The sequence below is a fragment of the Vespula vulgaris genome, chromosome 16 (genome assembly GCF_905475345.1).
Source record: "Vespula vulgaris chromosome 16, iyVesVulg1.1, whole genome shotgun sequence".
Taxonomy (NCBI): Eukaryota; Metazoa; Arthropoda; class Insecta; order Hymenoptera; family Vespidae; genus Vespula; species Vespula vulgaris.
Window position 1 is genome coordinate 2,070,640 of NC_066601.1, and position 26,861 is coordinate 2,097,500.

The following is a 26,861-nucleotide window of genomic DNA, read 5'->3' on the forward strand; positions in this document are numbered from 1 at the left end:
ACATTATTAAATGCAATGTGTTTGTACGTTTTCTTTGAATAATACACATGAAAGAGGTCTTAAATTAAAATCCGAAAAGAACTTAATGCGATCTTAATTTATTTTCATTTCGTTCGAAAAGATCGTGCAAATCGCAATTCACCAGTCACGTTCATTCTTGTAATAATCTTAACGATCGTACATTGTCTATTCATGAAATCGAAATTTAATTTATTTTACGAATTTACGAGAGTTGAAAGTTGAGTTCGACGAGATTTAATGGCTTATCTAATCGGGTTTTTCTTTTTACTTCGTCTTTTCTTTTTCTTTATTTCTTTTTTTCTTTTTAATTTCATTTTTTCCATATATAAAATCGAATACGTTTCACGGACGAAGATGTTAAAATTATTCGTCTCAAGTATATCAATGAGACATATGGGTTAGTCTAAAATATATTCATATCTAATTATGAAAAGGTAAAGAGAGAGAGAGAGAGAGAGAGAGAGAGAGAGAGAGAGAGAGAGAGAGAGAGAGAGAGAGAGAGAGAGAGAGAAAGAGAGTGACAGAGAGAAGAAGTATAGGGGAGAAATAAATTAAAAATTTTCTTATAAAAATTATCTCAAATATTTAAAGTCGTGAATTAATTTCCCGTCCAAGATTCTAATGTACCCATCAACTCTTAAAATATCTATTCAGTTCGTCGACTCATGGACACGATCGTTCTATCATATTATTTTTCTATAATTGAATTCTCTATAATGGTACGTAACATGGGTCACAAATATATATATTTTTTTATTTATATATTGTTTTATTTTATAGACGCAAGATTAATATGTTAAATATTTATACTTCATATTTGAGGAGTTTTATATTTTATATATTTTTTTTTATATGTTAAACTAGTATCAGTCGTGTTTAGTAGAGTATAATTGTATAAATAATATTAATATATGTAATCAAAACTTTTACATTATTTAATTTTTGTGTAAAAGACGGAAAAAAAGGAGAAGAAAAAGTAATCGGATTAAAAACGGTCAATAATAACATCATTACCTATAATCCGATATGTATGTATGTATATATGTACGTATGATAAAAGAATTGGGTATTTCGTTTAATTGTTATCATCGATATAAATGGTAATATTAAAAAGAAAAAATATTTATTGATTTTATAGATGATCGAAAAAAATAATAATACTAATAATTAAAAATAATATGAATGTTAATTTCTTTCTATTAATTATCAAATTTATATCGTTAAAAGAGAAAAATATTGTGGGGAAAAAAAAAGATGAAAAAAAAAGGAAAAAGAGAAAAAAAAAATAATCAAACGTTTTTCAATTTCACGAAGAATTCACATGTCGAACATTAATCTCGAGAATGGATAATGTTGTTATCGAATTTTTTATGTTTTGTCAAAACACTTCATTTCTTTTTTCTTTCCTTCTTTTCTTTTTTTCTTCGTAGTATTTTTCCTTCGAATTATTATCCATATATATATATATATATATATATATATATATATATATATACGGTTGAATGTTTTCTTTTCTTTTCTTTTATTCTTCTATTTTTTCTTTTTCCTTTTTCTTTTTTTTTTCTTTATCAATTTTCAAAACGGGCCCGTATAAATTGCTACGTAATAAAGAAAAATCCTTTGAGAAGTAACGTGAAATCCTGTTTCGTAAATTTCGTTTTAAGTAAAACGTATTACAAGGGACGTCGAAATTTTTCATTGAGTTTGCGGTTTTCTGTATTAGTGACGACACGCATACTAGTGTTGCACTTGTGCATTTACTCTAACACTTACAAACGCGACGTGAACGGAGAGACAAGACACTAAAGCACGTTTCCTTTTTAACGCGACGTTTCTTATTCAACGTGTGTTCCAGAGTCTGACGATCAATAAAATGAACGCGGTTGTTACGCCGAAGTGTAGGTATACTATATATATATATATACATATACATATATATATATACATATATATACATATATATATACACATATATCATATATATATATGTATATATACACGTATCGATTATTATCGCAAATCGATGTGGCTCCCTTATTAAAATAAAAAGATCCATTGCTTTGACGGGATCTACGATTTAAATGCTTTATTTATCACTCGAACCGCCTTTAAACGATTTAATTGAATCTAAGGAACAATGTCCGCTACGAATTATTGGCAAGCAAATTTACGAACGACACATGAATTAAAGTTATTTTTTCTTTTCTTTTTTCTTCCTTTCTTCTTTTTTCACGAGTTACGAGTTTCGATTTATATCGAAAATTTAAAAGAAACGTAAGTTCAAGTACTTATTTATTTATTAAATAGAAATTAGAATTGTGATTATTCTGTTGATTAGATAAAAAGTCATTATAAAAAATTATCAATGAGATAGCTGATTTCAAATTATCAATAATATTTCACTTTTTTGCGAATGATCACTTAATGTAACACTTGAATTTAATTAAATCATTAAGTTAAATTAATATTATATTATATTACATATATGTATATATAAAAACAAAAATAGTTTTAGTTTAGTTAATAAATGAAATATAACTAGTTAATAACTTCCTGAATATATATATATATATATATATATATATATATATATATATATTTAAATAACTAAATATACAATATTTATAATTTTAATCACGTCAGTTCTATTACTATAACTTTCACATATACCTACTTATGATTTCATATAATTCATTAATTCTTTCTCTCTCTCTTTAAATCATCCTACATATATATATACCTAAAATACATTCGTTCCTTTTAATAAAAGAGATCTACGTAACATGTAAGTTGGTTACAAGCAATCCTCAAAGAAGAAAAAAAATGTGTCAACGCGTGCAACACAAATAACATACAAACACACATACGTAAGTATATTACATATGTAAATATATGTAGCACGGACAGATCTATACTATATATTATAAATCCATAATAAAAAAAAAAAAAGAAAAAAGAAAGAGAAAAGAAGAGTAGTTTCTTTCGATCGATGATAATAAAACTTTGTTACCATTCGTTGGGGGCACACTTATCCATATTCAAATTTACTCTTGCTCTCTAATTACATTTCGTAATTTCTCGTTCGTTGAACTTCGTTTAAAGTAAAGTAAGGGGAATATTGATATCCTGTCTGGCTGGTTCGTTGGTGGAGCGTGAGTTAGCGATACACAACGAAACGAAGATGTCTCTGACTCGACACCGTGCCAACTCGCTCGTTACCTCTCTCTCTCTCCCTCCTTCTCCCTCTCACCCCCTCTCTCCAACACCCTCTCTCCAACACCCTCTCTCCCTCTACCTCTCACCCACCAACCATCTTTCTCCTCTCTCTCTCTCTTTCTCTCTCTACCTATCCTACTCACCCTCCCCTCCCTCTCCCTCTCTCTCACTCTCTCTCTCTCTCTCTCTCTCGCGTAGTATAGAACGGCGCATCAATTGTTGGAAATACGGGACACTATCGGGGAGAACATCGTGATTATTCCATGACAGCCACTGTCCTCCCAGCTTCTATACATCTACGCGTATAGACTATACACTATCTATACACACACATATATACAAACACATATAATATATATATATATATATATATATATATATATATATATATATATAAATGTATGTGTGTATGCATATGTGTGTATGTATATTTTATTCGTTCTCTTGTATATGTACGTTATATCGTTTACGAGGAGGACGTCGAAGTTGACAAAAGAACTGAATTTTCCTGCGTCCAACAAAAGGAATCCTAACTCGAGAACGATGTAAAGGTCGTTCGGAAATGAATTACAGAGAAACGTACTCTCTCTCTCTTTCTTTCTCTCTCTCTCTCTCTCTCTCTCTCTCTCTCTCTTTATTTCTATCTCGAAATATTCATGATTTAATTTTCGTTGTAAAATTTATCTTAGACATCATATTAAGGCGTTCAGATTATGAATGGTATAGTATCGTTTATCGATAAGACCTTATCATGTCTACTTCTTAACGATTCGATTAAGTATCCCCTAGTTTTCCATTACATTAGACGGATTAATCATGGGATAATATTTAATATCTTTAATTCGTTGATTATTTATTTATTCGATTGTAGTTTAAAGTAAACGTTGAAATATATCGCACGTCTTTTTAAGAATATTTTTCTTATCTTTCTTTCTTTTCTTTTCTTTTTTTTTTTTTTCTTTAATTATATTAACTGCTTACCGAATGATGTACGAAAATAAAATTTTTCTAAATTTTTCATTTATTTCTTTTTCTTTTTCGAGAGAGATTAAGGTCTGCTATAACGATTATTATTATTACTATGTGTATGAAGTTAATATATACTTATCAATAAATTCGAGGTGAGAAACGAGATTTTTAGGTGAAATTTATTTGACCGAGGATATAAAAGATTGAATTAAAAAGGCAAGAAAAGAAAAGATCAAAATTTATAAAATTAGTCCACTGATTTACTTTTAACTTAAGTCCCGAAAAATTGTTCATGTAGTAACTCAATAACTGTTAATAACATTACACATTAATACGTGAAGAATCCAAATTTTTCATATACCGTACTAACAATGAATCCTTATTAATTTAAAGTACCAACCTTTAAAAAGACTTAGCAACGAAGAGCTGGATATAAATGTACGTACTTTATATACATACGTACAAAAAAATATATTTTGATACGTACACGAAAAAACGAATGGTTATATATTTTATAAACGTATGCATGTCTGTTCGTTGTGTTTTTTTTTTGTGTTAAATAAAAGGATAGTTCATATAATTCATGGTCGATAAAATATATGAACGTGAAACATACAAACTTGAGCATGTTATCAATCTTCGCATGAAACTACAAAGAAGAAACAGTGAGAAGAATTTGTAGAGATTATAGACGTGATATCTACACCTTTGTGTGTGTATGTGTGTACATATGTGTGTGCCGAATAATCGAGGGAGAAATCAAATGGAATGTGAAACGGAGCGAATGCGAACGCGTTAACTGGGCTAAGGCCAATACGTGAACTATTTGGCACAGTTCCAAAGACCCAAAGGTACCTTTAAACAGGACCCTTTCCGTTTCTTCGCGTGCTACAAAGGATTCTTGTATCGAATCGATTCAACGTTAAACTCTAAATGCCCGCCAAATTTAAATCGGATCCCGTCAGAAAAAATAACTTTTATAAGATCTTTCGAATCTTCTTACATTTTTTTTCTTTTTTTTTTTTTTACTTAAAAGATAAAAAATTAAACGAAAATAATTCTTTTTTTATATTTGTTTGTTTGTTTTGTTTTGTTTTTTTTATTATTTTACAGACTCGTAATACTGTCAACTACGATCATTGTAAAATTGTGTTCCATGTTATCTTTGAACGTCGTAAATTTTGTTCATTTGAATATCGTATAGTTAAATTTGTTGAAATAACTAATCGGAGTTAAATCTTACGACGTTAAAAGTACATGAAAAAAGAAAACACACACGGCGATATCACTTTCCTGTGATAACAATAAACTTAAAAACATTAAACTTGAAAAGATTCATCTCATTTCCGATAATTAAAGAGTAAGATGTAATTGAGAAAAGAAAATAGGATATATTACGTTGTGAAATAATTACGATAGATCGATGAATCCTCGTGATTAATTAATCATTTTCTCGATCGATTTATTAATAGATCTACTACACATTCTAATTATTCCCTTAAGTAATTTCCACATTGAATTCGTTTGATCCATTAACATCCTTCTTGATATATCCACGAGAAACAATCGATTAATGAAAAAAAAAGATTTGTATGTATGTAGGTATATTTGTAAAGATGGATGTACGTGAATGTACATATGTACGTATATATTATATATACATACATACGTATACATATATGTATATATACGAGAATTTATATATATGTAGAAATACGTATGTATATGTAAAGATATATAGGTATATAGATGTCCATTCTTAAAACGACACGGTCCTCGTTGCAAGCATCGTGGACTCACGGAGGGGGTGGTGCTGAAGGGAGGGAGGTAGTAGAGGGGGAGGTGGTGGAGGAAATGCAGAGCGTGTAAGTAAAGAACCGGCCACGAAATTATTCAAGACAGATCGATATCCAGCAGCGCGGTATGCCTGATGCTCGACTGAATTCACCTATCTTTTCCACTCGAGGACAAACTTATTTTCCATGTGTACGGTAAAAATCAAAGAACCTGACATTTTATGTTTCAGGTAGATATATACTGACGGAATGATAATAATTGTGACAATAATGCGAAATACAATAACTCTTTTCAATTGAACGACCAATCCTTTACTTTACTTGGTCATACTCGACACTTAACTTAATGATTTATCGATTTATTTATTTAAGTATTTATTTGAACGTTTACTATTCGACGTTGTACATAAGTGTACTTATCTATATTTATCTTCCCTAAGTTCTATTATATTTCATCAGCAATATTATGTAATATCGTAGACGAATATATCTCTATCTCTATTTGTCTTTTTTTGTTTGCCTTTTTTTATTAACTAGTTTTATCACATCTTATAGTAATTATATCATTCGATAGTTTATATTCGAAATGAGAATATACAATAAATCAACTTTGTTTTAATCGACGTAAAAAGAACAAAAAAAAAGAAGAGGAAGGAATTAAAATAAAAATCGTGAAAACGAAATGTCGGGTTCTTTTTTTAATCGTTTTGAAAAAGAAAAAAAGAAAAATTATCAACTTCGTAGAAATATGATCGAAGACTTACAATCGTTTACAGAAAAAACTCCCTTGCCTTGCCCAAAAAAAAAAGAGAAAAGTAAAAAATAAAAGAATAGAAAAGAGAAAAAAGAGAAATAAAATGGTTCAAAGTAGATAAATCGTACGTATGTACATAAGTGTGGGCTGCGATCGATAAACGAGTGATCTCGTATTACAAGGATTCTGTCAGGATCAAAATCGAGTAGGTTGTCTGACGGAAGAGGAGTATCGATCAAGAAGAAGGACACAGGGAGTAAAGGAAATGACAATACTTACTTTAAAAATAGCCTGTAGAGTACGGCGCTGAAGGTCTGTGAAAACCAGCCGCGGTTTCTTGGGGGCGGGCTGTTGGTGTTCTGCCTGATTCGACATCTCGTCTTTCCTCTTGCATGCTGCAATTTTAAATATCATTGTAGACAAATTCGTTTCAAAGTTCGCCTAAAACAATACTATTAATTCTACGAAGTCACGATTACGTGCATCCATATAAGTGTCGTAACATTTAAACGAGTGCCACGTTAAGAAAAGAAAAGAAAATGATGATTAAAACGATCGACTAAGTGCTTGTCTCTCTGTTTGTTTGTTTTTTTCTTTTTTTTTTCAAGACAAAAATTGTATATCTTGTTATGAAAAAAGTATTATTTGAAATTATATATATAAATTATATATCATGTTTATATATAATATATATGTATATAGAGAGAGAAAGAGAGAGGGAGATGGTACAAATTATTTAATCGATAGACAAACAAACTTTAAAGTTAAAATATAAGACGATACGTTTCGACTCACTGACGTTTTACTCATAACTAATGTATAATTAAAATCGATATCTTGATGATCACATGAATTTAATTGAGATACTTGTAGAGAATGAAAGAAACAGATACACATTGTGGAATAAGCTAAAATCTTCGATAGATAATTTTACGCGAATAAAGTTCAATTCGAAAGAGAGATATTTTTCTAAAGAAAAAAAGAAAAAAAAACGCACACACACAGATAGAGTCTGAACAAGAGTCAGTCCTCTCTCAATTTTTTTTTTCATTTCCTTTCATTTCAATTAATCAATAAAAATTTGTTCAATCGCAATCGAGAGATTTCAATGTTAATTCTAACTAATCTTCTTAATCTCAGGATCGAAGAGGGTGCGAAATGCGAATGAGAAAGGAAAGTAGATTTTTAAAGTTTCGCTCGATGTAACCCTCAATGATACTTACTTCCGCGTTGTGGAATCTGTGCAGCTGAAAACAGAAAAAGAAAAACGTAAGTCAGTTGAGTTAAGAAACGAGAAATCCAACGACAGTACGATGTATATATATATACATACATATATACATGGGTAAGTCGTCGTCTTTTTATTTGTTATGTGTAATAATGTTATCCGCTCATTATAAATTTGTTTCGATATCATATAACAAAACGACGAAATGGATATTTAACGAACGGATATTTTTTGTCTTTTTTTTTTTATGAATGTATGCATACACAGAAAACATCGTATGTATGTATACATATACACAAATGTATAAGTATAAAATATATATATATATATATTATTTATATATATATATACGTAGGTATATATGTATGCATAATAAACATGTACACAAGTCAAATTGGAAAAAGGGGGGGGGGTTATAAACGAGTTGTTGCATACACGAATTCCAAAAACTTAAAGCTACTGGCTGGTAAACATCTCACTAAGAGGGGTTATCAAACGAGAGGGTGGGGGTCTAAAAGAGGGGTTTCTTACGACGGTTGGCCAAACAATGGGCGAGCTGATATATATATATATACACATATATATATAACATATATATGTATATATATGCGACGATGCAAGTGTACTGTAAACGGGGATGCAGTTTCTGCTAGAAGCAAGCTTTCCTTGCGGTGTGTCGTCTCTTTCTATTTCTATTCGCCCTCTCTTTCTTCGCTTCGAGAGTGAGGGGGAAATCAAGCTCCCTTTTCAACATCCCTTCGCGTGCCACCGATGCGCAACGTGCGGTCGCGCGTATCTGTTTATATAAATATATATATGTGTGTGTGTATGTGTACGAGTACATATATATATGTATGTGTGTATTTGTATATGTACATACGTGATTGTGACGTTACTTGCGAGAAGTGCTTTTGTTCGGGATTTGTTATTTTGTAAATGTTGTTCGTTCCAGTCTATGTGATTGGTATATGTAGGTATATCGTTTACGTCATCAGGTTATACTTAGTATATATCGTTTGTACCAGCAAAATGGTTCTCTTTCGTATAAAATTTTATCGACTTTACTCGATACTCGTATTCTTTTACAAACCCACACACGCACACACACATACGTACACACGTACATACAACACGCACACGCACATGTACTCGCCCAGCACTCAAAAAGCGCATCATACATACATACGTACATACATACATACATACATACATACATACATACATACATACATACATACATACATACATACATGGGTACAACAAGACACAGAAACGAATCAAATTTTCATAAAATTGTTAAACATAAAACTCATACAATCGTTCATACCACGATTAAACTCGACTTTTCAATTATTATATCATAGATTATAGATTAAACTATCTTAAATATTTGTTAAATATTTCTAAACGATCTTCAATGAGGATTCGAATTTTTAAGAAATATATTATTACGTTCTCTTAATACGTTTCGACAACATTCAAAGGTCACACTGTTCGACTCTATAAATAAATATTAAATCTGAACGAAAATGAAAAAAATATTGTAAAGTATCCACTTACAATTAGATTTAAACAAATCTTTCAAAGTATTTTCAAAAATATTTTGAAGGACGTGTGTACACACTCGTGTTCTTCTCCATCTTCTTCCTATATTCCTTTCGCTTCCCTCTCTTTCTCTCTCTCTTTATCCTTCCCTCTCGTTCTCTTCCTTCCTCTTATATTCTCTTTCGTCTCGAATTTCCGATGTACGTCGATCTGCGTTCGAAAATGGAATGACAGGATGGCTTCGCATGTCGCGACGATCGGCGAGAACAAGTAAAGGTCGCACGTGCAGGTTTCCTCGTTTGGAAAATAAAAAAAAAAAAAAAAAAAAAGAAACAAAAAGATAGAAAGCAAGAAAAAAGAAAAAAGACAAAGAGAAAGAGAGACAGAAAGAGAGAGACAGAGAGAGAGAGAGACGGAGAGAGAGAGAGAGGAAAACGCGAAAGGCAATCGTATGCCATTAGCAAACGGACGATAACGAATGAAAGGAGAGTCGGGAAAAAATGGCACGAACTATGAGAACGGACGGAGAGGGGTTGAGGGTGAGCGACGGTGTAGAAGAGAGAGAGAGAGAGAGAGAGGGAGAGAAAGAGAGGAAGGGAGGGAGATATAGAGATAGAGATAGAAAGATAGATAGAGGGAAAAAGGAAAAGAGTGAGAGAGAGAGAGAGAGAGAGAAAAAGATGGGACCAGATGGAAAATTGACGCGTTCATTATTGCCGGAAGCTTTGGGAAGCGACGAAAAAAAAGAAGCTAGGACAGGACGAAAGGTTGAGGACGACGACGACAATGATGACGACATCGAAGGGCCGCAAAAATATTTTTCCCTTTCTCTCTTTACTTCTACCTCTCTCTTTTCCTCTCTTTCTATCTCTTTCTGTCCTCTTTTCTCTCTATCCTTTTCTCCTTCTCTCTTCCTTGCTTATTTTGTTAAATAAACTGATTTCTTTTTTATCTATACTATTACAGTACAATAATATATATATATTTATACGCACGCATACAAACACATACATACACATATGCAAACGCGCGCGAGCATACATATGAATATAGATATTCCTTTTATTTCACTGTTATTCCATTTTCCACATATTTTCTGTGTTCACGATGTCCTCTTGACTACGATGTTGCTTTCGAATCGATCGCTTTTTCTTCCTTTCTTTTGCATTGCTGCGGAATCATAAGTGTAGTCTTGTACTCTCTGATATACTCTCTTTTTCTCTTTCTCTTTCTCTCTCACTCTCTTCTGTGGCCTTGACAGCACTCGATAAAGTTCTCTACTTCTTTCTCTCTTTTCTCTCTTTCTTGCGCATCATTTTCAATGTGTCCTTTTGAAATAAGCATTTAAATAATGTTACAATACAAAATATTGTATAAGCATTTAAATAATTTCATTTTATTCTCCCTTCCTCTTTCTCTCTCTCTCTCTCTCTCTCTTTCTCACTCTTTCTCCCGTCCTTCTCTTCCCCTTACTTCACTTATTCCGATTTATCAAGTATAAATGAGAAACATAACTGCAAGAGAGAAATAAACGTAAATGCATCGAGAAGAGAAGTGAACTAACTCCTCGTCCTCTTCGTGTCTAACATGAATTTCTTCGCATTTGCAATCTTCTTCTTCTTCTTTTCTTCTTCTTCTTCTACTTCTTCTTCCTCTTCTTCTTCTTCTTCAAGAGAGAAAGAGAGAAAAAATATGCAAAAATAACGGAAGTAAAAGAGAGAAAGCTAGAAAGAGAATGGGATTGGGTGAGGTGAGGAGGGGATAGGGGGGATTGCACTCGGTGGTATGCGTAAATGTGCTCTCCTAAGAAACGAAGGCTTTGTGCTGAGAAAAGGAGAAAGAGAGAAGGAGAAACAGAAAAAGAGAAAGACAGAGAAACAGAAACAGAGAGAAAGAGAGAAAGAGAAAGAGAAGGAGAGAGAGAGAGACAGAGAGAGAGGTAGAGAAGATGACGAAGACTGCGACAACAAGGAGGAGCAGGAACAGAAAGAGGGTGGGTAGTCTTCCTCGGGAACAGAACGAGACGAAGAGCTGTCTACGCGCCACGGTGGCGGGTCAAAAGGTTACGCAGCAGGGAATGTGCTTTGAAGGGCTCTCTCTCTCTCTCTCTTTCTCTCACAGATACACACTCTCTCTCATACTCTCTATCACTCTCCTTGTCTTCCGTATTCGAAGAGAACAAGCTTCGCGTAACGTCCTACGCTCCAATGCCATGCTTCCCTCTCTCTCTCTTTCTCTCTCTCTCTCTCTCTCTCTCTCTCTCTCTCTCTCTCTCTCTCTCTCTCTCTCGCTTCCTTGGTCGCGTCTGTCGCAAAGGGCTCGACTCATAGCGAAGCCCTCTACGAGATACCGCTTTGACTCGATAAAGGCCTTCCTCGTATGTTGTACATAAGCCTGCGAGATCTCGTATACTTCCCTTCCTATGCTCTTCCCTTTCTCTCCTTCTCTCTCACTCTCTCTCTCTCTCTCTCTCTCTCTCTCTCTCTCTCTCTCTCTCTCGATCTCGTTGAAAATCGTACAGTTACAATGTCCTCGAATACGATAACGCTCTCTCTCTCTCTCTCTCTCTCTCTCTCTCTCTCTCTCTCTCTCTCTCTCTTTATCTATCTAGATCTCTCCTCTCGTTTTCTATCTCTCGTAAAGGAGTAGACTATTACGTTTACATTTCAACTTACGAAATAGAACAACTAGATCGAGTAGTATCATCGGAAGATCCTCGTACATTTTCTCTCGCTTTCGGAAGGGAATCTATAGTACTACATACATAGTAACATCGGCCGCAACATTCCAACTAACGTTCCACCATTTCAATGATCGATAAATTCAAAGGTCATCCAAGGCACAAGCTAATTAAATCCGATTTATGTATGTATTTATATATACGACCACTTGAGAGCTTCGTGTTTTGGTACGAGCGTTTAAGTCGTAGTTAACTCTGTTGTGTAAAAGGACGTATTTAAATAACTAAGATACTAGCTAACCGATCTATTTTGTTTGTTGATGATCTTTTAGTTTCATTTTAATTGAAATTTCAAGTAGGAACGTGCGGCGTACGTTGTACAATGTTCACGTTATAACAATCTTATTCGATTATATTAATTTATATACGACGAAGATCGAATTATATCTTCGATCTATATCTGTTTTTGTTTTCCTTTTTTATTTTATTCTTTTCTCTATTTTCTTTTCTGTTTTTTTCTTTTAATCTTTTAATTCGAATTTTAAGCAGACTTTAAATAGAAGCGTTCACGTATACTTTATGCAATATTTTCATTCGTACGATCTTATCGAATATAAATCCGTATCAAGGATCTATTTGATTGATTTAGTTTTGTTCTCTTTTTGTCTTCTTTTTTTTTAGTTTCTTCTATCTATACGTAATTTTCTTTTTTTTTTTGAATAAAAAGACGTCAACGTCCGTTGCACAATAATTTTCGTAATTTCAACGATCTCATCGTCAATAAATTTATATAAAAAAATCGAGTCGACTGATTCATATCTCCTTTATTTATTTTCTTTTTACTTTCTTTTTTGTTTTTTTCTTTTTTCTAATTTCTTTTATTTACTTATAACATTAAACAGAAACGTTAGCACCTGTTGCGTCTAAAATTTTCATCTAAATAATCTTATTTGATAGTATAAGTCACACATAAGAATGCGAGTGAATACACATTTCATTTTGAATGAAATTCTACACAATATATATATATATATATATATATATATATATATATATCTTTTCCTTTTTTGATCTAATATTTAAGAAGAAACATTAGCAGCACGAACAGACTTCTCTTCCAAAAGATTTTCTCCGATGTTTCGGGATAACAATCAAAATCGTATTTTGTTGCGAGCACACACTCCGTTACTAGAGATTCGATGGACAACGTGCATGCACGTTTTAAATATACACACATCCCATATATATGTACATATACGATATATATATATAATATCTATATAATAAATATCTACACACACACACATATATATATATATGCTGCGACGGCGTTTGGAATAACTCAAGAATGATAGCCGTTCGGATGAAGAAGCAGCCCAGCGTCACGTGTTCTCGATGGCCTTCGACACACACCCATACACACCCACCCACCCACCCACAAACCTACACACACACATACACATACACACACGTACGCATGCACGCACACAGTCTACAGAAAGTACAATGCAGAACGCGATCACGTGGCACACGTGACTCGACTCGTCCTTAGAGAGTTTCAGGATACATGGAAGAAACATCCTGTTTAAGGACGTTCTCTCTCTCTCTCTCTCTCTCTCTCTCTCTCTCTCTCTCTCTCTCTCTCTGTCTCTCTATCTCTCTTTCGTATATACAAACACACACATACAATCGTATATCTACACAGGGGGAGGGAGAGACCAAAAAGCTCGGACTTTACGGACTTTTACATGAAAGTTCTCGTGCGGTACCCACTTTTCTCGACTCGAAATACTTCGTTCGAGATTTATACAGGGTGATTCGATTTTATTACTTATTGCTGTCCCTCTCTCTTTCTCTTTCTCTTTCTCTTTCTCTCTCTCTCTCTCTCTCTCTCTCTCTCTCTCTGTCTTCATCTCTTTCACTTTATTTTTCTTTCTTCCTCTTTCTCTATTTTAGCTTTACCATTCTATTTCGATATTTCGTGAGAGATCCAACGAAAAACTTTTCTTCTCTTATTTCCTAGTTTCTTCTATCTTTCCTTCTCTCTCCTCCATCCTCTCCACCCCTTCCCCTACTCCCTTTTCTTGCATCGAACATACGATTAAAGAGAATCGAAGCGTTGCTCGCGCATAATACTTCTTTAGCTATTCTTCAATCGAATCGACTTTCTTTCTTTCTTTCTTTTTTCTTTTTCTTTTGCTTTCTTTCTTTCTTTTGCTTTCTTTCTTTCTTTCTTTCTTTCTTTCTTTCTTTCTTTCTTTCTTTCTTTCGATCGCAAGATGGACGATTCCCTCTTTCTTCTTTCTACGTGGGTAAAAAAACAAAAAGAAAAGAAATAGTGGCCTTGCTTCGCCATTATGGTCCATGAAACAAAAATAAATAAATAAATAAAAAATATATGTATATAAAAAAATATTCAACAAAATAAAAAACGAAAGTAACAAAAGGAGAAAAGAAAAAGGAGGGAGAAAAGGAATCTTGCCGGTCCATTCGTAATTCTCTTTAGCCTGGACGAGAGCAAGTTCATTGTATTTCTTTTTTTTTTTGAATTTCTCTCTCTCTCTCTCTCTTTCTGTTTTTTCTTTATCTTTCTTTCTTTCTTTCCTTCTTTTTTATTTTTTTAAATCTTTTTGACTTCTTTTTCTTTCTTTCTTTCTCTCTTTCTCAATTTCTTTCTTTCTTTCTTTCTTTCTTTCTTTCTTTCATAAGTTACGCGTTCGTGGAATAAACGGATTATTCGTCGAATTTATTCCGATCGATTTGGTGGTTTGATCGGCTGGAACTGCTCTTTCATTCATGCGCTTTTATGTATTTACAGTACGACCATTACCGGAGGACGAGCACGGATATCCGGTTATCTTTATGATAATTCGATCGATAAAATCTACCTGAAAAATGAATCGTTCTGCTTTTCTGCTTCTCCGTGCGTCGTCATCTTGTTAGATATACGATGAAGATGTCAGTTGAAATCGAAGATAAGAAGGGAAGAACCGTAGACATTTTCCACGTATCATGTCAAATTTCATTCATATTACCTGCTTACACATAAACACACGCATACACACACAAATATTATTTCATATTTCTTTCTTCGTCTTATACAAATTTTAACAATATGATTTTATAACATTCGCAAATAACATTAATCATTTAACGATATCACGAAAAGGGCTTTTCTAAAATGTTATGTATTGTAATAAGTTAGATCGAAAAACCTAATATAAATCTAAATGGAAAAAAAAGAAATATATATATATATATATATATATATATATATATACATATATGCATGTATAAGTTATATTTTTATTTATAGAATGTTTATAAAAACAATATTTTTTTTATTTATCGAGTTGGTCAAAGGACGTAACTGTAACGTACTTGATACTTTGCCCTTTTCCATCTGTGACGGACTAAACTATTACAGGTTTAAAACGTAAGGCAATGCGAGCTGGCTGACCTCGATGAATTCATACTACTGGTTCAACAAAATTGAGATATACTACTGCGTCTACCACTCTTCGTATTTTAGTTCTATATAAGGTGTTCCTATAATTAGGTTCTCGACTTGAACAAATTTCTTCTATTAATTATGATTCTTACGAAGTTCTAATATAGAATTCTTTAATATAGAACGTATATATTTTTATATACTTTTTTTAATATATCTTGTATATAAAATATAATTATATACAAATATATGTATATATGTATATATAAATTAAATATATAAAATAATTCGATTATACGTATTACATATATTAGAATTTATTTTATATATATTTCATATTATATACAAACTATATAATATTTATATTATTTATTATATTTATATATAATTAATTCAAACATTATTATATAAATACATATATATTCTAAATCATATTCCCAAAGTTGGAAACCTTATCACCGCACCGGTTGCCAAAGAAATCTTATCAAAATCGATATATTCGTTTTCACAACAATTTTTTAATAAAACATACAAAAAAAAAAACCACAATTCGTAATTATACTTTTGACAGTAGACACTCTACTTTTATTAGAAAATATACGTGTGATCTTTCAGGTACAAAAAAGAAAGAATAAAAAAAAAAAAAAGGAAAAAAAGATCATACAAACTTTTCAAAATGAAGTTTACATAATTGAGTGCCGGTCACTTAAAAATCCCATATAGGATTCAACGTGTTAACAGAGTATTCTATAAAAATACATATATACACGAACACATACATATACACACATGTACACAAATTCGAATATACGCTCTTTCTCTTACAGTACATGTTAACTTTCATACATCGACATGGTCAATCCCAGAGAGAGAAAAAAAAAAGATGGTCATCTATAAACATTCAACGTGTTACCTTAAAACATGGTACCATGTAAAAATACACATACAAATTCGAACATTCTCTCTCTCTCTCTCTCTCTCTTTCTCTCTCTCCTTCTCCCTCTCTCTTTCTCATCGTACACGTGAACTTTCGTACGTCGCGTGTTCAATCCCACAAAAAAAAGAAAAAGAAAAGAAGACAAAAAAAAAATATTCTCCCATCGTCCGAACGTAACTTCCTTCGTGGCAACGACTCGGTACCATAGTAAATCGATTTCCAATTCGTTCTTGAAATTAAACAGACCGCCGGTATCAATCTACTTACCAGAGTACTAGTCGTCGTAGCAGAAGAAAAAACGATCGAATGAAGAATAGTAGTCCGAAAGAGGCATTCGATTGTTTCTTTCTCTCACTCTCACTCTTTCTCTCTCTCTCTCTCTTTTTCTCTCACTCACTCTCTTTTTTTCTTTCTTGACCATTTCTGTTTTCTTTGTTTTATGCAACAGTGATAAGAAGTGAAAGTAAAAAAATGAAAGTACAATAAGTTCTATGATGTAACCATAATTAATAATTAATAATTTCCTTATATATTGTATCGTGAGTATTGGGTATTTAGAAAAAAAAAAAAAAAAAAAAAAAAAAGAAAAATGTAAGTCCGTGTAAAACCGCACGTCCTCGTGGCACACTCTAGAGCGTCTCAAAAAGCGATTAATAAAAAGGGGATGAATAATAATAAGTCAAAGCAAATATTCTATAAAATGCACGTTGGCAATAATGATAATCTACATTATCATCGCGATATCTAACGTAACAAACATACGTACATACATGATTATGTATGTACGTATGTATGTACACATACATACATATATATACATACATATATATATATATATATATATATATATATATGTATATATATTTATATATACACGTGCTAAATCTTTCTTTGAAAACGTTCCGTCGCACACATTCATGCTTTTGCGAGATACGAGGGGCTGGGGGTTGCTTTCTAGAAAATTTAGGCTGCTGATAGTTAATCACACACTAAAATTACGGACTATAAAACTCTTAGAGGCTTGTTACCATGAAGGAGCGGTTGAAGTTGAAGTTGAAGTGGATGGTTGGTTGGATGAGTTGGTTGGTTGATGAGAGGGTGAAGAGGGTTGGATGGTTTGGTTGGTATTGTTCATAGGGCACAGGGTCAAACTTCACTACCTGGGTATCAATCGCAATCTCCAAACGGAAAGCTAATGGCAAGGTTGTATCTCATATCGGTGTAACGATGTAATAATAGCCAACAATTACTCTGGATGAGATATTTGGTCAAATAAATAATTGGGGCGGTGAGGGCCGAGGCAACGTGGGATCTGTGTATGTGTGTTGGATAAGAGAATGGAGGAAAGAGAAGGGATAGGTTAGTCGGGGAGTTTCAAAACGGGCTTTTGGAATATGGGAGATTTTGTTATGGGGTTTATTGGCCGTAATATAAATCTGCTCGCAGCAAAATGCTCGCGTATCTGAACAATACTAATAATAATTATAACAATAACAGTAACAATAATAATAGTAGTAATGATAATAATAACGAGATAATAATAATAATAATAATAATAATAATAATAATAATAATAATAATAAAGACAGCATTCTCTCGCGCCTGACGTCGGCGAGCATCCTCGATCGAACGTTTCCCGATCCATCATCCCCCGGCCATTTTTTCGTATTTTTTCTTTTTACTTTCTTTTTTTATTTTTTACTTTTTTGTTAAATTTTCTATCGCCCTGTCTCAGCCCCTTCCTAAATAATTACGTATACGTATACGCACGTATACGTAAACGTATTTATATATACATATGCAATAGCTTTCAAACGCGATCTTACATTCCACTCCTCTCCCCTACTTTCTCTCTTTTCGTATATATTATTTTAAGTATTTTTTCCGCCTATATATATTTATATATATATATATTTTTCTTTTCTTTTCTTTGTTCCTTCCACCTTTCTACCTTTACCAATGTGTCACGTGGGAAAGCGCTCGTCGACGTTCGGCGCCCGCGTAAATGGGTTTTCGTTTTCTAATAGGAGGGACCGTATGATCAAACATTTTCTTTTGTTATTATTTATTTATATCTTTTTTTCTTTGTTTGTTTTTTTTTTTATCTTTTCCCCTGTGTATGTACGTCTTCGTGTCGTCTTGGCTATATGTTAGTGGCAGTAATAGTAGTAGTAGTAGTAGCAGTAGTAGTAGGTAGTAGTAGTAGTAGTAGTAGCAGTAGTAGTAGTAGTAGTAGTAGTAGTAGTAGTAGTAGTAGTAGTAGTAGTAGTAGTAGTAGTAGTAGTAGTAGTAATAGTAAGTAGTAATAGTAGTAATAGTAATAGTAAATAGTAGTAATATTTGGATAATAGTAGTAGTAGTAGTAGTATTAGTAATAGTGATAATTATTCTTTCGAAAAAGGACAAAGACGCGGAGAGACAGAGAAGGGCGATGGAAACGACGGATTTGATGAAGTAGGGTGGTTTCCTAAGAGGGGGAGGGAATTGGTCTAAGGAGAGAGATGTAGAGATTTCAAAGAATATATATATATATATATACATACACAAACATACATACATATATATATCCACACCCTCATCACCTCTCACCAATTTCTTTTTTCATCCCCCAATCCCGCATACCGTGATTAAATATAAAATATTATACCAATTCGTCGTTTCCATCGTTTCATTGAGGTGGCTGGCAAAAAGAAGACGCTTAAACGCGAATACAACGACAACGAGATCAACGACGCTTCCCATCTTCAGCTACTCGTTTTCTCGTCGTCCGAATACCTCGAAATGTAATAATCTTATCAATTCATATCTCAATGCATATAGAATATAATATATATATACGTACATACATGTATGTATAGATATATTATCTATCTTCGAACCGTATCGCGTCCGATCCTGATTAAATCGTCACCCTTTTCCTCCCCCTCTTGATCTCTTTTTTTCCGTGTTCGTTTTTCTTTTTCTAAAGTCTATTCTATTTCTTTTTCTTTTTTGCTTTTCATTCTTCGCTATTTTTATCCTTCTTCTTTTATATATATATATTTTTTTTTTTAATTCACTCGTGTAACTTCCTTCCTTTCCTCGACCACCCTACTTTTCTTCTCTCTCTGCTCAAAAATCATTTATTTCTTTTTCGTATTTTTGTTTTTTTTTGCACTTAATTTTCTTTTGCCTTCTATTTGAAATGGAATAAATATCGAATTGAATGTGGATCAATTAAATTTTTCGTCGATTTGAATAAGATCTAATACAGACTCGAAGACGCAGAACTGAGGGGAAAATTCTTTTCTTTTTTTCTTTCTTTTTTTCTTTTTTCTTCAACGTGTATGCGTGTGTGTGAATGTGTATGTGTATAAGAATGTGTGATCGTGTGTGAATATACGTGTGTAGAATTGTTTTAGATATGCAATGTGTATATACATATATACATATATATGTATATGTATATATATATATATATATATATATATATATATATATATATATTATCTGACCATGCAATTATACTACTGTAGTATATATATATATACGCAGTGTTATCGTCTGCCATTAAATGTAAACGTATGCATGTGCACGAAATGACGTAAAAGTATAATCGCTCGAGTCACGTTGAAATATATCAATAGTATCTCTAACGTGTACATAATCATTTAATAAAATTTGTTAATGCATTTAAATCCTTAAAAAACAATATCTCGAAGAATAGATCGTCTTTGTGAAAGTAGAAATTATTTGGGAAATTTTTCTTTTTTCTTTTTTTCCTTTTTCAACAAATCTTTTTCTCCAAATTTTACTATCAATCACGTTCGTATCAACATCACGTACATATACATATCGTAGATTCTTTATTTTATTTATTATTTCTTTTTTCTTTGAATTTCTTTTCTCTTCTTTTCCTACATCGTCACTTGAAACTATAATATATCAGTACTATTGCTTCGTAAAGTGGCTTAAGTATTATTTTAAGCTATAGGTTACATTTTTAGGCACTTTATCGAGAAATTTATTTATTCTTAACAATTGAGATCCAATATTTTTATATTCGTAATTTATTTCTTCTTCCTTTCTCTCTCTCTCTCTCTCTCTCTCTCTCTCTTTCTCTCTCTCTCTCTCTCTATCTATATATTTCTATTTCTATCTCTTTTCTTTTATTTCTCATTGAGTTAACTTTTTCTTGCTTTCTCTTTATCTTTCTTTTTTGTAAATCTCATACGTGTTCATAATATTTCTTTATCTGTTCATCTTCTTCCCCTATTTATTTGTTTATTTACATCAACAACAATAGCATTCTTAAAATAACACGAAATTTTTTTGTAGTCTATTAAATGAAAATTGATTCTGGACAATATATTTTTATAATTGAATGAGTCTCAACAAAATCATACTTTTTTGTATTCCGATATATCTACCTTTTGTTACTTCTTTTTTTTTTCAAACATAAAATAATCTTCACATCGTATTATATTTTCCATTTTTGTTTACCTAGATTTTTTTTATTTGATATAACATCCATGTTCTTTTATGTAATTTTATATCTTCTTAATTTTTTTATTATATGTATATATGCATATATATATATATATATATATATATATATATTTCTCAATATAAAATTTTTTAGATAAAAATATTTTATTTTCTTGACATATTTTAAAACTTTTCAATGAGTTTCAATCGTTCTATTTTCTTTCCTCCTTTCTCTTTAATTTCTCATTGTTTCTATCTTAAAAAAGAAACGAGAAATGAATTTAGAATCTAATCGTCGTCTTCGAGATAATCTAATATGAGAATGCACGTGTCTATACATAGTTATAATTATATATCTCGATCTATAAATTTTTCATCTATCGATTTTCTCGTATCTTTCATTTAATTGTCGTGACAATTCATTTACGCAGAAAAAAAAGGAAACAGAAAGAAAAGAGGAAGAATAGAAAGAAAAAGAAAGAGAAATTAAACGAATCGATATAATGATTTGTCGTTGACATGCTCGAAATCTTTGTATTGTAATATCAAAAATTGTAATAATGCGTCGTTGACGTTTTGATAAACGAACTGTACCCTTTCTCTTTCTGTTCTCGTCTTTTCATTTGCAAATATTTTGTCCTTCGACTGGTATTCATGAAATCATTTATTTAATTTTCCGAATCAATCTATTTTATGGATCGTAATGAAAAAAAAAAAAGAAAAGAAAATAAATAATCAACTTGCTTCATCAAAAGAAATGTAAAAGGAGAGACAGAGATAGAGACAGAGACAGAGACAGAGACAGAGACAGAGACAGAGAGAGAGAGAGGAGAGAGAAAGAGAAAGAGAGAGATAATTAAAGAAAGAGAGAGAGAGAGAGAAAGAGAGAGAAAGAGAGAGTAGAAATAAACGTTTATCAAAGACTTGTCAAGATCATGCTGACAAGCATTTCTCTCTTGATACAACACGCGGAACATAAAATGGTCTCGATCTCTTTTACTCGCAAACTCTCAAGTGGGTAGCTCGTGTTACCGTAAAAACAGATATGCGAGTATAACGCAGAATGTTGATTAATCCTTTTACTAAGGAAAGTCGCGTTTAAACTCTTCGCGAGAATGTAACTACTTGTTATATGTTAAATATGTATACTTGTATGTATGTTTGCGTTGATACATTTTCTATTTTTTTTCTCTCTCTCTCTTTTTTTTTCTTTTTTTTTAATACATAAAAATCGTTTATATATCGAATGTAAACATAGATTTCGATAGAATATGAGAAGTATATCGATCGTTTATTTTCCCTTACGGAATAAATTTATTTAAAATATTGAAATAAAAAGAAAGGAAAATTATTTTGACGATATTAATTTTCTATCTATAATAGAAAAAATTTTAATCGTTAAGTTGAAACGTAACAATAAGTAAGTTATCATTTTAGTATAATAAAAGAAATCTTATATTTTTCATTAGATGACTTAATAGAAGATATAATTTAAAATAAAAAAAGAAAAAATAGAACGTGTATTATAAATAATTATTATTTTATTATAAAAAATATATATATAAGACGATGATTCTTCGATATATTCGGCTTAGGAAATAAAAAAGAGAATATTATTGAAAACATAAGATGAGCTTTTATGCAAAATCAACTAAACGATGAATCGAAGTAAAAGTATTTGATAATTTATCGAAACCGAGTCTGTTAATTTTTCCATGTGACGAACATTATGGAATTTAAAGTTCTCGACTTTCCTTAACAAAATAAATAATAAAAATTGTCGTATTTTTTAAACGTACTAGGAAATATATAGGAAAAAATTATGAACTCATTTACTCCGTTTTAACGTCTACGACACATCACCGATTTCTTCGAAAATTGTGAATAATTATGACATAAGAAATAATATTATTTTATAGTGATTAATATGCGAGAGATAATATTTTCTTTCTTTCGACCATTTGTCATTTTCTTTATATTATCTTTCTGATTCGAATTCTTATGAGACAGTTTTATAATGAGCTTTTATAAATAGTAAAAAAGAAAGATATCAAAACGCTCGAAATATTTTCTAGATTTCGAAAATAACAATCTCCTCGGGTGAAATCTTTTTTGACCAATAATTTCTCGATTTTTATAAATCAAATATTTTATCGATCTTAAACATCGAAATCTTTTTTCTTTTTTTTTTTGTTATGAAAATCTTTCTTTACTAACAATACTTCCGAATTAATCGATGAAAATGCAAAAAAAAAAAGAATTAAATATTTTATCGATCTCCGAGCATGAAAATATTCTTTCATGAAACTTATTCAATAATAATTATAATTAATTAATTAGTCAATGAAAATGTAAAAAGGAAATATTATCATTGATTTTGTGAATGAAAATCATATCTGATGAAACTTACTCGATAATAATTATTATCAATTATTCAATGAAAGTATTAGAACGAAATATTATCATTGATTTCGTCGATGAACATCATATCTCATGAAACTCACTCGATAATAATTGTTATTAATTAGCCAATGGAAATATAGAAAATATAGAAATGAAATATTATCATTGATTTAGAAACATAAATTACTTTTTTCTTCTGTTTCCTTTTTTTTTCAACTAATAACTCTTGTGAATTAATTAACGAGAAGAGGGAAAAAAAAATATATATATATACACTGGAAATAAAATACTTCATCAATCCGACATATTGAAAAATTTTGCCTGACGAAATATTTATGAATAGAAAATCAAGTGATAGCTCGTTTCAGAACAGATTCGAAGTATGTAAATTTGACGAGGAGGACGATCGAGGAGAAGATTTCAAAGGAGCCGAGCACAGTGTCATTCTCTTGTTTCATTTGTAATCATGTCAAGGACATGGGATCTCACCATTTCACGTCAGTAAAATTGATTCTAACTCGGAAAGAAAGTAAGGTTTTATACGTTGTAACTTTATTCTACCGTCGTCGTTGTCGCCGTCCTCGTGCACTTCCATTTAGTTAGTTAGGTCTTTTACCAGTACAGACATATTGGATTCTCAATGAAACCGATATCACGCTAAATTTTATTTTTAGAATTCCACTAGATTAATGTCAGAAGTATAAACTCAACGAGAACGAATATAATTCCTTGAACATTCCTGTTCTTTCTTTTTCCTTTCTTATTTATTTTCTTTGCTTTCTTTCTGTTTTTTCTTTTTTTTTTTAATTACAATTTTTTAATCATTCACCTCATTACTTTTAATCTTTAAACTTTCTTTCTCTTCTCTTCTTTTCATTTTCTGTCCCTTTGCGTTGTTTACATATAATACAAAGTCGTCATTTTTAAAAACACGACACACGATTTATATTTCATTCTATCAGTTCGTTTTAATTTCTAAATCGAAAATTTATGAAGAAAAAATAACGGGAAAAGAAGATTGAGTTTCTGTAATATTGAAGTAATCATTAGTGTTGCTTATAAATTAGTTAGTTTAACTCAACGAGAACGATAACGACGATGACAATGTTAATTGTAGAAGATAAAAAAATTAACATTCTTCGAGAAAAAACTCCAACTTTTGAATTTTCCGCACTCGTGCATGGCTCTCTCTCTCTCTCTCTCTCTCTCTCTCTCTTTCTCTCTCTATCTATCTATCTATCGTAAAGTTTCTCTCATCGCCAGTTTCATTAACTTTGAAATCTCATCGCGTTGTTTTTTACAATTTCCCTTACACACTCTCTCTTTCTCTCTCTTTCTCTCTCTCTCTTTCTCTCTCTCTCTCTCTCTATTTCTATCTCTCTTTTTCTTTGTATCTATCTCGTCTCTTCTTTCCTTTTATATTTTTTTAATCGTCTCGATCTTTTCAACATCGACAATTGGAATGGCTTTGCAATAAAATGCATTCGTTTGTGTCACTCGTTTCAACCATTTCCATCTTTTTTTATTCTCTCTCTCTCTCTCTCTCTCTCTCTCTCTCTCTCTCTCTCTCTCTCTCTCTCTTTCTGTCTCTTTCTCTCTTTTTATCTCTATCTCTCTTATTCTCTGTCTCTCTGTCTCTCTATCTCTTTTGGACCGTTTTCGCAAAGAATTGCATTCTTCATATATCGATGCTTGCTTGCTTCTCGAATATGATCATGTTGTTTTTGTTATTGGTAATGTTGTCGGTGTTTGTTGTTGTTGTTGCTGTTGTTATTGTTGTTTTTGTTGTTATTGTTGTTATGGTTGTTATGGTTGTTATTGTCATTCGTACTGTATCGCTTTGTATTTCTTTTACTGATCTAAAGCTTACGTTTAAACAAGCAGCGCAGCAAATATACGGTATAAATGTATATACATAAATATATATATGTATATATATATGTATATATATATGTATATGTATATGTATATGATATGTACATATATATATATATATATATATATATATATATATATATATATATATATATGTATTTATATAGAGAGATACGTAAGGTATGTTAAGGCGAGTGATTTCAATGGATAGGCGACGATATGTATGTGTGTATGTATGTGTATATATATATATATTTATATATTTATATGTATATATGAATATATATATATATGTATGTATGTATGTACGTATGATAATACATAATATACGGTTCATACAGGTACAGCGAGCGTGCATGGATATTATTATATCTGCTGATTTCGGAATCGTTCAATGTATGTATATATGTATCTATGTATGTATGTACGTATGTATGTATATTAGATACGTATGTACGTGTACATGAACCATCTCTCTTTTTGTCTCGTCTTGTCTTTTGCATTATAATGTGTATTTTTAACAAAACCCGAAAATAACGCCTGGCAAAAGAAGAAAAAAAAAAATACGATACATCTCTACGAGAAAACATCAGAGTATTTTCCAAATGCATTATACCGAAAAAAAAAATAAATCAATCAATCAATCAATCAATCAATAAAAATAAATCGATAGGAGAAAAGAAAAAAAAAGATAAATCAAAAAGACAAATCGTAATCCAACGATCGAGCCGTCGATTTGGACAATAATTCTCGTGACGAGAAAGTGAAATGAAGTTTGGTATAATGTGTGGTGGTGGAGGAGAAAGAAGAAGAAAAAAGAATGAAAAAAAGAATGATAAAAAAAAAATAAGAAAAAGAAAGTAGAGGAAACAGTGGAGTCGAAGAAGAAGAAGAAGAAGAAAAATAAAAAAAGAAAAGGAAAAAAAAAGAAAAAAGGAAAAGTGAGGAGGAAAAGAGAGGAAAAGAAATAAAAGGATATCGATCGATCCTCTCGTTCGCCGATTGGGAATCTCACATTGCTCGACGTGCCCGAGGGAAAATGTCCTGCGAATGAGGCCTGCAATCGCAGGACATCCTTGATTCCTCGAATACGAGGGGCAACGCGAGATTCTTCGTTTGGATTCGTTTCGAACCGCGAATCGAACGGCGATCGAGCTCGATCGAGCGAAGTGAAAGGGAAACGCGTGCAGCGTACGTCTGCCAGCGTCTCCCAGCGATCGATGAATCGTTAACGAAATTCTACGTGTATTGTACGGTTGTTTTATCCTTTTTTTGCTCTTATTTTTTTTTAGATTTAAAAAAATTCTTTTTTCTTTCTTCCTTTTTCGTATCATTTTTCTATTTCTTTTACTTTTCCATTTCTTCCTTTTATCTTTTTCTCTTCCGTTTCATTTTTCTCTACTTCTTTTCGACCGAGGGAACGGAATTATTCTTCTTTTTTTCATTTTTTAGTTTCTTTTTATTTTTCTTTTTTTTGTAGGGAAAGAGGGAGATAGATAGAAGGGTAGATGGATAGAGA

The 26,861-nt window shown here is 31.6% G+C and overlaps 1 protein-coding gene across 4 annotated transcripts in view; it reads right to left on the bottom strand.

Annotated features, from left to right (window-relative positions):
* The window catches only part of LOC127069655 (one cut domain family member 2-like), a 117,093-nt gene that overhangs the window by 12,777 nt on the left and 77,455 nt on the right, over nucleotides 1–26,861 (bottom strand). For all 4 annotated transcript variants that reach the window (XM_051006878.1, XM_051006879.1, XM_051006880.1 and 1 more), the window contains 2 exons: nucleotides 7,980–8,003; nucleotides 7,036–7,151 (listed from right to left, as the gene is read on the bottom strand). In XM_051006878.1, coding sequence (XP_050862835.1) covers nucleotides 7,036–7,151; nucleotides 7,980–8,003 — 140 coding nt within the window. The remainder of the gene's footprint in view (nucleotides 1–7,035; nucleotides 7,152–7,979; nucleotides 8,004–26,861) is intronic.